The sequence below is a fragment of the Neolamprologus multifasciatus genome, chromosome 14 (genome assembly GCF_963576455.1).
Source record: "Neolamprologus multifasciatus chromosome 14, fNeoMul1.2, whole genome shotgun sequence".
NCBI lineage: Eukaryota > Metazoa > Chordata > Actinopteri > Cichliformes > Cichlidae > Neolamprologus > Neolamprologus multifasciatus.
The window spans coordinates 21,173,795-21,189,131 of NC_140452.1; the positions used below are offsets into that span (position 1 = coordinate 21,173,795).

Sequence of the window (15,337 nt, forward strand, 5' to 3'; positions counted from 1 at the left end):
AGATGATTGGTTGTACGTTCCCATTCTTTTTATATATCTTAATGGATGAACGTTGGACCTTCAGGCATCTGGAAATTGCACCTAAAGATGAGCCACACTTGTGGACCTGTTTTCCCATGATGTCAAAGAAAGGCTCTGTGATTGGGGTATGCCTTTATATGCATCCATAGATGTGCCGCCAACTCAAATGGACTTAATTAACCTATCAGGAACTTCTCAAGCTCAGAATGGAATCATCTGGAGTTTTCATTTTCTTTAAAGACACAATAAACTTAGTGTATGTATACTTCTGGCTTTGATGAAAGTAAAAAATACATAACAATTTTCTCTCTTTTTATTTTGACGTTTCACAAATACAGGAAATATGTTAATATTTATTGATCTAAAACAAAAAAGTTTACTCTCATGGTAAAGTAAAAAATGTTTTTGTGTTTTTTTCTGAAGTGTATGTGAATATCTGGTTTCAGCTGTGTGTTGTTGTATGGTTTGGAGATGGAGGCACTGACAACAAGACAGGAGGCTGAGCTGAAGATGTGAAGATTTTCATTGGGATCAACCAGGATGGATAAAATTAGAAATGAGTGTATCAAAAGGACAGTAACTTCTTCAGTTTAAAAGTTAAAAGCTCTTGTTGTTGATATTAATGTGATTGTGTTGGAAGTAGTGCAGTGTCCTATTTTAGTGATGGTGTAAACAGAAGAAAACGCCCATTTTTTTACTAGTATTGGACAACAAATGTTAAAGATGGAGGAGGAAAAAAGGAAGACCACAGAAGAAGTTTGTGGACAAGATGAAGGAGGACATGCACCTCTGTGGCGAGCCCTAAAGAGCTACACTTATATATACAATTCTATAACACGCATAAAACATGGACTAAGTTCCGCAAATGGCTCGATAAGTAAAGGACGTCCAGCTCAGCAGAAAAGCAGAGAGTAAAGTTGACTACATCCTGTTTAGGATAACCCATTTTTAATCTGATTGAGCTCTTTCAGAAAACTCTTCCTATCAGGAGGAGAAAATGAGCAGAGATCCAGCATGAATGGCTACGAACATATGTTTAGTACATTTATTTTCATACAGTCTCTTGAAGCCACAGTAATTTTCCTAGACTGCTGATTGCAATTTGTAAGGGGCATGAAAGAATATTAATGTTACTGAATAAGCAGAATATTTTCCAATTACTTATGCAGATGCTCCACTGATGATTGTCATTTAGCTTAGCTATGCTGGGGAGTCTAAATTCATCTTCAAGTAAAACTAAAGGTTTATTACACTGCGAGGGTTCTGGTGGCATCTTCGCATACACAACTGAACTGAAATTATTCAGCACCAAACCCTGACCTGTGGTAATTTTTTTATTTCAGCTCTCACGGTTTGTCATCCACAAGCAATCAGAATTGATTATATGACTTAACACAAATACCAGCACCAGCCAGTAAGCACAGAGTCATAGGTTATTGATCAGTAACCATGTTAGACCCAATACAGGGTGATGGCCGTCTCACAAGTGCACGTTTACCATAATCCAATTGCTTAAGCAAAAATTAGGCCTAAACTCATGTGAGGGACACCTCACGACACTGTGCCGGTGACTGATGTGGATTCAAAAGCCATCTCTCTGCGCTTCAGATCGCTCCGAAAGAATAACCTTGTGACAGGCTGTGCATGGGAGATTAAGAACCGGCTGCACCAATCAATTTTAATTAAAACTGTATCCATTGTGCTGGCACACATCACAGAGTGGAAATCCCGCCCGATGTAGATAAAGCGCTGCTCTGTGTCCCAGACTTATTAAGGCCAAATAATTGATTGCCCATTAATGTAAAAGGAGCAAGATCGCTTTGAGTAAATCATCTGGATAATTCAAAATTACACACAAGTGATCCTTTGAGTAAAAAGACCCACAGTCTAAGAAAGCATCTAGTGTGGTCATGCTCCTCTCTTCCCATGAAGGTGTTAACTTTTTTTACACTGAAGATACCTGGCTGTATTTTGGAAAAAGGGAAGTGTCAGGTTCCAAACTTTACATCCATCCTTCACGAGACCATTACAACAGGTACAGCTGGATGGAAGCTCTCTAAGGGTGTTTTCACACCTATAGTTTGCTTACTTTGGTCCAAAGCTACTTTGTAACCTTGTAGCAAACTAACCACGTGAGAATGTTCAGTCAGCTCATTGGCCAGATGTGTCTGGGGCGGGAACTACAAAAGTAAATACAGGAAGAAGGTTCTGTGTTCTGGACCTGTGCTCATCTATAGCACACAGTAGTAGTATCAGGGTAGGATCACGTTCACACCATAAACGAACCGCTCTGGAGACTGAGACGCTTTGGAGGAGGTGGTCTTGGTGTGGTTGTTTTTGTCTGCATCCCAGTGCGATTACCATGTTCAAACCTGCACAGACGAACTGATTTAAACTGACCAATCTGCTTTTTCAGGCTAATTAGGACATGAATGAAACAACATCGAAAGCAAAAAAGTCAACACAAACTAAACTTCTACTGCATGCATGTGTGCTTTTGTCTCAACTAATGATAGCTGTCACCTTGAAAAGTGGTAAAATCTAGTGGTCATTCTATACATAATGGACATTGTGGTTTTAAGAGCAGCATGGTGATTAGAACTGTTACCTCACAGCCAAAAAGGGCTTGGGTTCAAATCTAGGCTGAGGCATTTTTGAATTGCATAAGCAGTCTGGACAGTTTCACATTACTTGGTAACATGATGAATGTAAGTACCCAGCAAAAATTGTGTTAAATGATCACTGTTTGATCATATTTAAGAAACAGTTCTAAAAGTTGTGCTGTTATCTGGTTGTCTGCTCCAGCTGTTTTGTAGATGTCATGGTTGTTAAGAAGAATTTTGGTACATTATGATTTCTCTATGAAAACAAAACAGAAACTTAAGCACCATAAAAGCTAGCCATATCAAAGCCATGATCGAAGTCATGGCTTTGATAGCTAACCTGCCAACACAACACGGACTCTAAAAGCTTGTGTTAGAAGGGTCTGACTGGACCGTCTCTGGTCTCTGAAAAATAAAGCCAGCATGTAAGTGGCTAAATCTTCACTTCCTCTGTGTGCTGCTCAAGACTGACTCCAACAGGTTACAAAGTCTAAAAGCTTACAGCAATGCAATAATGTAATGCAATACTGTACTAAATTCAGTAATTACATTAGCAACAATTATGTCATTACAAAAGGTCTTCAGTTCTCTGCGTGCCGCGTGGATAAAGTTTTTAAAGTTCATGTGTAGCAGGAGGAAAATAGCAGCGCAGTCTACAGCGGACATTACTTTTGTTTTTACTTCCCAGAAGGGCAAGAGAGAGAAGGTAAAGTGCAAACTGCATCCAAGACAGAAACAAATGCATTACACTGCTTCACAAGCACCTGTAGAGACAACATGCTAATGCAAAGCTAGTAAAGAACCCAGGATGATGTTAAATCTGAATGTTTGCTGATCCCAGCCCAGTAGCCAAAGCCTGATCTTCAACAGGTAATGAAAGCAGTGATGGACAATCAGGTTTGAAGCCTTTGTTTCTACCATTTTATGTTTCTAATTTAGAATCACTGTGGTGATAGCTTTGAAGTCTCTTTGCGCTGGTTTTCAGCTTTATGCTTGTACCTAAAAACTAAGAGAAAATAATACGTATTTATTCTCATCAAGGTACAAATAGGGTAGAGCCGTGGAGACCTGGCTTGTCTGGTCTTGTTCTGCCAAATAAAGATATGTTTGTCTGTCTAATTGACTGGCCTCCAAGTTGTCCGGCAAACCTCCACACCACATGCCCGCTGGACCTGCTAGCCGCTCCTTCCTCGCCAGACCACCTACAGCCTCATCTAGCATCGAACAGTCATTAAACTGAACCTCTTTACTGTATTTGTGTCTTTTGGAGCATTTATGTTGGATTTGTTTGGTTGCTCTGTCATCCAAGCAAATCCATGAAGTGTATCCATCATTATGTTCATTCATTCAAATTAGCACTAATTAGCTTGTATGGGTGTCTTTGCATTGTAGCTGTCAGTTTATGATTGCAGCTAACTGCGCTAACTAGCATTAGCTAATAAATTGCACTCCATTCTTTCATCCATATCAGGTACAGTGCAACAACAGGCTGAAGAACAAAACCAGTAAGTCCATCTTTGATCATGACCTCAGTGTTTGAAAGTGTGGCTATGTATATTAGTTGTATCAACAGCAGAATTGACTATGTGCATGTTAGCATATGCTACTTTCGGTGCGGAAACTCCTGTGGGGAGCTTTGTTACCGGTGTCCTATTCGCGCCCTGTTTACGGTCCAAAACAAGTTAAGCAAATGAATGAATCAAGCGGCGATTTACATTTCTATATATGTCTTGGGTATTTACCCAATATAAATGATGTTCATCGACTTGTCGATATTTTTCCCCCGTGCCTCAGAGCAAAAGAGAAAAGGGATTCAAATGTTATATTTCTCAGCTGTCCCTCGTTTATCGCGGGTGTTATGTTCTAAAAATAACCAGCGATCGGTGAAATCAAGTAGCCAATTTTATTTTTTGACGGTGCAAAACGTTTCGTGAACATCATGGACATACAGTACTGCACTTCAGAGTCACACTGCTAGCGATCGATGCAGTGATTCTGTACTGTACAGGAGAGACGTCACGGAGGAGATCGTCAGCAGCGATCAGGACGCAGGACACAATGTGATAAAAAAAAAACCCATGCAAACTTGCACTAAAAAAATCTGCGAAACAGCGAGGTGAAAGGTGAACCGCGTTATAGCGAGGGACCACTAATTTTGAAGGTAAGTCACAACATACCCTTCGGAAATACTAATGTATAGAAACCCTTACCAGCAATCATTCATTTTTTGTGTGGCTTTTTTCACGGTTTGTTAACATGCTGTGTAGGTGTGTACTTGACTAGCTGATATCGACATAATGGGGGAAACATCTGGTTTGACTATTGTTCACCTGTAGTTTGAATGCTGAACATTTGCCTGTTTAGATCATAAGACCAGTCACTATACAGAGATGTGCTTCTGAATGTGGACGATGTGTCTTCTGCTGCAGTAATGCAGTTCTGCTTGTGTTGAGTGATGTAAACAACTGATCGATCTAAACTCTTTAAACGTCAAAATTGATCATTAGATTTTTATGACACAACAGTGGTGAGTGTTCCCACCTTCTGCTCTTTGTAACTTAACACGATCTTTCCGTTTTCGAGTTTTGGACATGATTTTGGAGGATATCTTCGCAGTAGCGATTGACCGCAAAGTAAAGCTACCGGAAATGTACAACCCCACATCCGGTCTCAAACCAGGAAGTTAGCATTTTCTCGTGCACAGGGTCAATACAAGGAAAGGTAAACGTTAAATACAGTTAATTCAGTGCAGGTGTGGAGGATGAGCACTTTTGACAGAGACCAGTTCAAATCAGTTATAATTTGTTTAAACAGCTGAGGTGTAATGAATGACTGATTCAGTATTTTTATGGTTTTGGTGTGCAGCAGTGAATGCATCCACTGCTGCACACTGATATCATAAACCAAAAACACCCACAGTCACAACCCTTCCCATAGTGTTCCAACAAAGGGTCGTTTTCTGTCTGAATCCACCTGCTAACAGCAGTATTTCAGGGATCTGGATCTCTCAGGTAGCTGTAATCTCACTGTGGACTGTATGTTTTAAATTGTCAGCTGGAAATTTAAATGCATTTTCAGCAAGAGGCACAATTTGCCTGAAATCCTGACTGCCTTTCTGCGGCACTCAAGTGCACTTACATGGAGACATAGTTAGACATGGTGGATGACAGGAAAGTGGCTACAATAGAGAATTAAATAAACATAGAATGTTTCCAGAAACGTCTGTAACAGGATCAAATATTTTAAATTTAAGTCTCCCGTTTTTTCAGAAATCTGTGTTTGATTATAACCAAGAATAACATATTTCATGCCGCTCTTGTCCATCAGTAATTCTTGATATAAGGTTACAGGATTACAAGTGCAACATTAATTTAGTGTCAGCAGTAAGTCTGCTTACAGTATGTCCGTCTGTAGCCATATCATAAATCATCTGTAATGCAAACAGCGAACTGATTATGTGCCATTTTTCATGTCACAGCACTGTTTCTCATCTGCCTGGATTATATTGCTTCTCCGTTCTGCCTGTGTGACAATGAGGCACTGTGCCTTGCTTATCAGCACTGAACCACCGTGACAGACTGGAGCTGGGCTGCCCCAAAATGGTGGCATTTGCTTCCCAAAAGCACAAAAGGAGAAGTCATTTACACAGCAGGCTGCGGTGTTTTCTGCAGACGCCTTTTCTAGAAAAGATTTTCTTTCACTTGCAGCAGAAAACAATAACCCAAATTATATAAAACTGTGCTTATCTGTGGGATGTGTGTGTGTGTTTTTTGTTAAATGGTTAGGACTTGGAACCACTTTTGGACACCTCGGTGAGAAATAGGGCTTGACGACAGGTTGAAAAAGTCATCTTTCACCATCGAGGATTACAGCCACACCGCGTGTCTATAACAGGGTGCAGCTCAATAAATGAATGAGTGGCAAGCACATTTGTAAGCTTATTCTTAGTCTCCAGGGTCATTAATTACCTGAGGTGTATGGCTCCACTGCAGAATGCTGTTACAGCCATTCTGACATAATCCAGATTACATGTCAGTGGAGAGCGGAGATTACTGCACCATCACGAGTGATTTAGGAATTATCAGGCTGATGCAGGCCAAGCACAGCCTCTCCTCTTCTGAGGGGTTACTGGATAAAAATCCATGTGACTGTTTGAGAAAAGAATGAGAGCTTGACTTAAACCGAACTGAATAAATAAAAATAAAGGGAAAAAATTTGGATTTGTTTGCCTTTTCACTTTGTCGAAAGATCAGTCACTTGTTGAAGTCCCTTCTTGTTGCATAATAATAGTTGGGCAATCTTAACTCTAATGTTTAGATTAGCATCTTTTTTTCTCATTGAGTTGGGGTGTGATTTAGTGCTTCATCACACACAGTCTTTTAATACTGCATATGGATATTCCAGTCATTAGTAACAGTTTGGTCACATTTGCTCCTAAAGTTGTTAAGATGAGGCTCAAAAAAACTAAAGTAAAATCAGCTAATCACATTTCTTTGCTCACACTAACTGTCGCAGGCCTCCAGTAGTGTTACTATACTGTAAGTTTTCACACAAGCCACCTCCACAAATTGTACAGTTTCATAATAGTGCATCCCTGATCACCGCAGAGATGCAATAGATGGACTAAAAGCACCTGCGTGAAACATCCTTGTGAGAAGAAGACACGTGAGAGAGGCTTTCACTGTTCACCTTCTCCAGCACAAGTTTATTAAAGTGTTGGGAAAGCAGGCCTGGTGCTGGGGAGAGCCTCTGTGGCCTCCCTGCTTCCATTACATAATGTGGAAAGTGTAAGTTATATATGACAAACAACAAGTTAATGGTATCACTGTCTTGTTTTCGTTCCGACTGTCTGAGAGGAGCTATAATCAGTGGATCACCTCTCCGGCCACCTGTTACCTCAGAGCCACAGGTATCTTGAGGTGAAGGAGTAGTAAGCATCACTCAGGCCCCCTTCCCCTGCAGTGGGAGTTGAGAGGCGCACATTAGAAGCACCTACACTCACCTGCTGTCTCTTTCAGTGCCCACACAGTCAAGCACAGAGGTACAAAAAAACAAAACAACTAGAAGCATTCAAACACACACACACACACACACACACTGATGCATTAGTAGTACCAGTCAAACTTTGCACGGCAAATACAACTGCAATCTACAACTCTAATCTACAACTGCACACTGACTGAAACGCACACTGATTACAAGCGGTTAATCTTTTTTTTTAAGCTATAACACTCGGAGGTTATGTCAGAGTCGCTGTCCATGGTATCTGTCAATAAGGAAAGCACATTTACAAAAAAGACACCGCGAACAAGGAAGGAGCACATGGTTCTGCACTAATCCCATCTAACAGTAAGGCTGAACTCATCCCACCGTATCGTGCGAGTTGCGGCGGGTTACTCACTCTTGGTGATCTTCTGTAGCCCGAGCACATCCTCAGGCGTTATTACGGTGTGTTTGCGCAATTCTTCTTCGGTTGTAACCGGGATGCCCATGTCTGATGAGTTGCAGCCTTGCTGCACTTTCATGTCCGGCAGGAGAGGGTTGTTCGGAGCGCGACCTGGCAGGAACTGAGGCTTTCTGATGTTCTCGGCGTCGTCGCCGCAGGAGCCGATTTACTTGCGTCGAAGCCTTTAGTTACGCGATGGCTAATACGCCGTACAGCAAATAGGCTCTGCTCTGCTACAAGAATAACTCATTCTCCGAGCCTCCTCCCCTTCTCGATCCGGTAAAAGATAAAAATCAGCCCTCGGCTCCCTCCCTCCTTCCCTCCTCCTCCAAGCCTCATCGGTTCTCTCGCAGCTATTTAAACCAAATCCTGCGGCTTTAAAGCGACCGGCGATGCGTGGCTGTCCGTCTGCGCGTCTCGTCATGCGCTGCCGGTGCGTGCGCGGTTGGCTTTTTGCTCAATAACAGTTTCGCACCTCCGAGATGAGCTCTGGCACCTCCCGCGTGGAAGTTAGCGGGGGTCAGGAATAACCGCTGGAAATCGTATTGTGGATGGTGCGTTCACTGCACCGCTGTGTGGAAAGAGACAGTGGTGCTAAAGTGCACGGCGGAGCTCGAATGTGCAAGCTACACAACGCAAGGCTCTCTGTTTTTGTTTTATTTTTTAGGGCAGGTATTTAGCCTCCGAAAGATAATCGGCTTGGCGCTGCACAGCTGAAGAGAGTCATCAAGATAGAAATGCAGAGGAACCGGCAAACCAAATAATGTCACGGTATAGTCACAGAACTATTTAGACCATATGGACTAGATTGTGCTTTGGCACTGTCTGCTTTGAAGATCCACGTGTTCACATCTGTCTGAAGCTTGTGTGCCAGCAGGTAGGGTCCAGTGAATGTGTTGAGAGTGAACCAGAAACAAGAAACTTGAGTTCCAGGCTGGAAAATCAAAAGAGCGAGTTGAATGACAAAGCAAGGCACTTCAGACTGCTGTTTCATAGCCAGTCTGAGCAGCATCGAACATCAGCAACATCTGAAGAAAAGCAAAAACAACAAGAGAGAAAAGAAAGTAGGCCCAGTAATACTTGCTTTCAGGTACAGTTCTTTTATTTTTCCATTGGAAAGTTGCTTTCCAGATGCCAGCATCCCTGAGAACATTTAAAATGCAAACCTTCTGGACAGCCCCATCAGTGAGGTGAAACAGGCCAGCCAAAAGATATTCACATCAGCAACCCACAGCTCTGCACTGCTCTTTTTTCTTCTTCTTCCTTTTAAGTCTATTTTAATGATTAACCAGCATTGCCCTCCAGTCTCTGAGGCTGTTGCTTTGCAATGAGGATATGGTGCCTCCCTCTGCCTGGAGAAATAACTGCAGGCCATGTGTTGGGTTGAGAGCTGTCCATGGTAGTAGTTTGTAAGCAGATATGATATGTGTACCTTTATTCTAGACTAGACTATGGATCCCAGGAGAAGGAGAGCTCCGTGATGAATAGGCTTAGTGACATCATTTCAGCTTGAAATACATCATCAAGTAAATAAAAATAAAATCAAAGAGTTGCAGGTATGATTGGAAAAATAGCATTGAAACAAACTAATAAACACAAACCATTAAATCCACTAATCCCCTTTAATCCCCCATTCAGATAAATCATATAATCTTTCCATGAGGTCTGTAGACAGAGAGCTTTGCTACTGTTTTTTTTTTTTTTAAACCTGTGTTACAGTTACTCTGAGAGTCTGTGACAATAAGAAATTTTCATCCCATTCAGAATCGTTCACCCCGCCACATACTTCCAAATCCTACCAGGAAACAATATTAAAACACTGTTAGCTGGTGTGGCCATGTGGCTGCTGAAGGATCTCCAGGGGATGATTGTAGCAGCATGACTTCACCCTTGCTATTCCCTCCTTTTTAGTCAACTGGACTCCTCTATGCGGTCATTTCGAAGCAGCCCCTGCGGTGCGTCTGCATATCTCTCACGCGGCGGATGGACTGGATCTGGGGGTGGTGGGCTCCCCACTCATTCCAGTGCTTGAAAGGACCCATTTCAAGCATATATTGGTAGCCACGGTAGCCAGGGTACTGGTAACCCACCCAGCTATGTGAAGAAGACAGAAACAGAGGTTAACTACAATGCTTTAGCTTTCAGTTTTCAGCTACATTGCTATACAAATGACAAAGGTATTTTCTGTATAAGACAACACCTCCCAGTGCTTCGTATTTTACATCTGTTTTCATATTTATTTGTTCTGTCTTTTCTTATTGCACTGTGGATTTCCATGTTGTAATTTTAAGTATTTGATGGGCTATATAGGTGTACACTATCTGATGGTGTGTTATATTTCTTGGTTATTATTTTTGTCCAATCTGTGAGACTACAGATGAAAAGGAGCCTTTCGACTAATTCTGGAATCTTTGAATCTGAAGAGCCCAAATACACTAAAGCTATAAATCATCCATATTATCTGACAGAGGCATTTTGGATTCTGGCCTTCAGTGAGGTCATCAAGTCTACCAGTTATGGCCCAATGCCCCTCCAGTCAGGGTGAACAGTACCCCTCGATCACCCAAAAAACATGCCCTAAACAGAGAGCTCAAACCAAGTGGGGATTTGCCACTGAGCCTGAGTCGAATTAGCCAAAAAAGATAACTAGAAATGGCTTACGTTCCACCGGTGACCTGAATGCTGGCAACACGATCCTGGAAGCCATAAGACCACAAACTTGGAATATCCTCGTCGCACACTTCCATCTTACGACCCTCAAAATTTGCACATTCATACAGGCAGATCTTGTGGTCCTGTGGGTCCTGTTGGAGAAATATATTGTTTGTCACAGATTGTGTAAATGTTCATATTTCTATTCTAGATTAACAAACAAAACAAAACAAAATCAAACAAAAAAACATAACCAAAGCATTATTATGATTACTGAGGATAAATGATGTATGCATAAATACACAATGGTTGTGCAATATAAATGTTTTAGAAGATAAAATCAAATCCTTGAAAAACAACACTGAATACTTTTTGTTGTTTTGGATTTTTTTTATAGTTGAAAATGAAACAGCTGCAAAAAAAGACATCTAATGAATCCTTTCATCCAAAAATGGAAGAAGACTATAAATACACGTGTAACTACAACTGTGAACCCCTCCCCTCACACCAAAAAAAAATTTCCTTTGAGCCAGCAAAAGACAAAAGAAAGAATAGATGGACACGAGCTGCAACGTGAGGCGGACACCAGAAACAAAACCAAAAATTGACAGGCTGAAAAATGTCCACCACAACTTACCATCCGGAGAGGTCTGATTGACATGATGCGGTCGCACCTGTAGCTGTTGGACCAGGTGTCCCAGCGAGGGTACTCTCCTTTCTCCAGTATGAACATCTCACCAGTCATGTTCTGCTGCTCATACCCGACCCAGCTGGAGAGGCAGACAAACAGATAAGGAAAAGGGGCAACCTAAAGTGTGCTGTCACTTATAGTGTGATTGACTTACGGTCCAATCTCTACCCGGATGGAGCCGATTCTCTCCATACCCTTCTCGCACAGGTTACGGGACTCTCCAAACAGGTCCATTCTACGTCCCTGGAAGTTCTCGTATTCATAGAGGTATATCTGAAAAGTAAAAACACACTGAAAGCATTCGTTTCTCAAGTACAGTACTTTAGATACATAATTACTTGTTTTCATGTTTTTTTTTAAGGCTCTTCATGTTAAAAAGAAAACTGTAGTAGTACCTTGTGATTGCGCAGCCCAATGGCAGAGTGGCTGCCTATGCTGCCTTGAGCACCTGAGTGAGACATGATCAGCTCTAGAGGGAAGAAGCATGAAGTCAGTCAGCTGTTTTTAGAGATCCTGAAGAGGATAATTACTTCCACTCAACTGCTGGAACATGGCATAAACTCCAGCACGGCAATTAAATTAAAATAGTGGTCATTTAAACGCAAAGATTACTATTCTTTTCTTTTTCTAAAGATTCGCTGGATAGATTCTTGATGCTTATTCATTTAAAAGTAAGTTTTTCTCAGAGTTATCCAGTGGCTGTTTTCAGATATAGCTTGTTTTACTTTTGCAGTCTATAAAATGAGTCAACACAAAGCAAACTGAAACACATCATTTGAAGTCAGTTTTTCTTCTGGCACATCCAGCAGTGACATCACAGTTGGGATCAAGGTGAGAACTTCTACCACACCAGTTCAACAAAAACAGGGTTTAAGTAGAGTCAAGCTGCTCATTAAGGATAAAAAAAAAATCAGTTCTGAAAATGATTGAGCTCATTATAAAATAAAAAAATAAACTATGGGTGTCTTTATATTCAAGCATTTTGGACACATCGTTATTATGTGAACATAAATCTAAGGCTGATCAGTTTTTAATGCTTAACTTAGTTATAATAACTCAGATTTTGACCTTAAAGTTGTATTGACTGTGTAAATATTCCAGGACTGCAAGAACAGTCAATGATCATCCACAAATCTGTCAATAGTGGCCTGAGCGGCTTTTTAAGGACAAAAGCACTGGGCGCAGTCTCTTATCTTTCTCATTCATGTTAACTTCAGGATGACAAATGAACACGTAAACTGCATTCTGTGTCAATATTCCTCCTGTTCAGGCCAGAGTTAAGGTTTAAGAGAAGAGGCAGTCCCTAGTTGGTTCTTTGAGTCCAAGGTGTCAGTAGACAGTAAAACAAACACAACATTTCCAAAGCAGTTCTTTAAAAGTTAGAAAGAGGAAAAACTTACAGTTACAATTGAAGGAATGGCCGACCTTTAGAGAAAGTGATGGACGCCGACCTTATGAGAGGGGATATATATATACATTCACATCCAAACCAAGTCTACAGAGGCAGGATTCTGACTTCTCATTGGCTGTGAGCTGGCTCACAATGTGGGGTCAAAGGGCACGCTGCTAATCTGTGGACAAGTCATGATGACTCAGCTGCTCCTTTTGTTGTCCTGGACCATTGTGGGGGACCAGGGACAGTCACTGCCATCAGCAAAAAGTCTGCACACACACACACACACACACACACACACACACACACACACACACACACAGAACAAAGACACATTTAGGTGTGTTTGTCCTGTGTGTGTGAAGCTGCCACTTCTCTTCGTGACTTTATTTTAAAAAGCTTTTTCTTTTCTTCGTGTTTTTTCTTTTCTGTCTTTCATTTCATTTTCACTTCTTGCTCTGTGATATATATTTTTTGGCTTTCACTTCCATTTTTCTCTTTTTTTTTTTTTGATGCTTCGTGCATGCAGTCTAAGCTTTTGAGCCCCACGTCACTAATATGCCTGACTGCAGTAGCTTTTGTATAGGCAGCAAACGGACACTCTTTGGAACACTTTTGGGTGGTCGACAGGCTATAGTCACGCAGATAGACATGCATCCATGATTGTATCATACAGACGCATCATTTTCTACATGCACAGCAGCAGACTTGCAGAGTGGCAGCTTCTTGACATGACTTGTGAAATGACCAAAAGACCAGAAACATTAAATGTATTTTTGTTTGCTATATTAAAATAAAAACACTGTGTCATTTTCTTTACAGTCATGGTAAAAGCAAGTCACTCGCTCTTTCAATTTAAGGTTTTATGTATCTGGACACAATGAAAACATAATCTAGTCCTTAGCAGTGTCACGGCGAATGGGATGAGCTGTGTGGAGAAAATAAAGGAGGGATCCAAGCACAGGCACTTGTGGAGGTGGCGAAGGAGTTTTATTGTAAAAAATAAAACACAAGGTGAAAAATGGCGGAACGGAACTAAAGATAACCTAAAGTGTAAGAAACTAAACTATCAAACATGAACACGACAAAGGGTGAGCAGAGGCATATCAAGGTGGACAGCAGGGTGAAAACACGGTGGATACACAGACAGACCAGCAACTGGTACATGAGTAGACACAACTTAAATACACGCAGAAGAACACAGGGAGATTACAAACAGGTGGGGAACACAGCTGGGAGTAATTGACAAGATGAGACAGGGGAAGCAAAACTGAATACACTGACATCAGGCATGAACCTTCAAAGTAGAACATGGAAACATACACTGACAAAACTCAGACCCGATACTGGTTGTTTTCTCAGGCTTATATTATATATTATATTATATTATATTATATTATATTATATTATATTATATTATATTATATTATATTATATTATATTATATTATTATATTATTTTTGTGTGTGTATGTAATGTGTTGGTTGTCTGTTTGTTTGTTTGTATGGACATACTGCAAATCAATTTCCCGTTAGGGGCAATAAAGTTACCATTGACCACTGACATTGACACAGAACCAAAACCTAGGAAAAAACAAAGACATCAAGAAATCAAAGATTAACAATACAAAACAGAAAAGGCTGGGTCACCGACCCAGGACCGTGACAAGCAGGTTCCACAATTGTGTAAATACACCTTAGGCTATGTCCACACGTACATGGGTATTTTTGAAAACTGAGATTTTCCGTTTTCGTTTTAAAAAATATCCCGTCCACACGTAAAGGCAGAAATGAAGGAAAACGCTGCTAGGAACATGCCAAAGCAACAGGTGGTGATATATTCCTAACCGTGCAGAAATGTCGGCCAATCAGAAGTCTAGAAGCCTCGGTGGGAAAAAGTAAACAAATCTGGGGCATAGAAGCAGAACAGAGTCGTATATGTGGAGGGACAGTAACTGTGTGTGTGTATATGTAAGCATTTAAACACTGCAGAGAGTACAATTAACAGTAATAGTATTGTAGAAATTCATTTCACCGAAACAATAACGTGGCGCACAGTGTGACATCAAAAAATGCGCGCACCTTTGATGCTGCGTTTTCTGCATTTTCTCTGTTTTTCTCGTCCACACCTAAATGCAAAAACAGAGTTTTTAAAAATATCCACCCTGGCCGGAGTTTTTAAAAATCTCCGTTTTCAGTGACCAAAAACGCCGTTTACGTGTGGACGAAAGGTGCAAACGCATAGAAAAATCTGCACTTTCAAAAATACCCGGGTATGTGTGGACATAACCTTAGTGAACAATTACAGCAAGTGTGAGCAACTCTATAAAAGTGGGACTTTTAGCAGTTTGCTGGTCTGTAGTATTCAGGTGTGTGCTAACACAATGCCAAGTAGGAAATACATCAACAATGATCTTAAAACAATTGTTGCTGCCCATAAATGTGAAATTAAGGCTATTTTCAAAGAATTAGAAATGAGTCATTCTGCAGTAAGAAAAAAAAGAAGGAAAGAAAAACGACTCAAATGAAGAA

At 40.9% G+C, this 15,337-nt stretch overlaps 1 protein-coding gene across 1 annotated transcript; it reads right to left on the reverse strand.

The window, feature by feature from the left end:
- Window positions 1-9,154: 9,154 nt before the first annotated feature.
- On the reverse strand, window positions 9,155-13,107 carry crybb1l3 (crystallin, beta B1, like 3). The gene is made up of 6 exons (XM_085183974.1): window positions 12,814-13,107; window positions 11,809-11,882; window positions 11,568-11,686; window positions 11,360-11,492; window positions 10,732-10,874; window positions 9,155-10,164 (listed from the first exon to the last, which is right to left on the reverse strand). The coding sequence occupies exons 2-6, from the start codon at window positions 11,872-11,874 to the stop codon at window positions 9,996-9,998; spliced, it is 630 nt and encodes a 209-aa protein (XP_085040100.1). The 5' UTR covers window positions 11,875-11,882; window positions 12,814-13,107; the 3' UTR covers window positions 9,155-9,995.
- Between the last annotated feature and the right edge of the window lie 2,230 nt (window positions 13,108-15,337).

Coding starts and splice junctions, on each gene's coding strand:
- crybb1l3 (XM_085183974.1), bottom strand. CDS start 11,874: ATGTCTCACTCAGGTGCTCAAGGCAGCATAGGCAGCCACTCTGCCATT. Junction 11,493..11,567: donor ATCCGGGTAGAGATTGGACC/GTAAGTCAATCA, acceptor CTGCCTCTCCAG/CTGGGTCGGGTATGAGCAGC. Junction 10,165..10,731: donor ATTCAGGTCACCGGTGGAAC/GTAAGCCATTTC, acceptor TTCTTCACATAG/CTGGGTGGGTTACCAGTACC.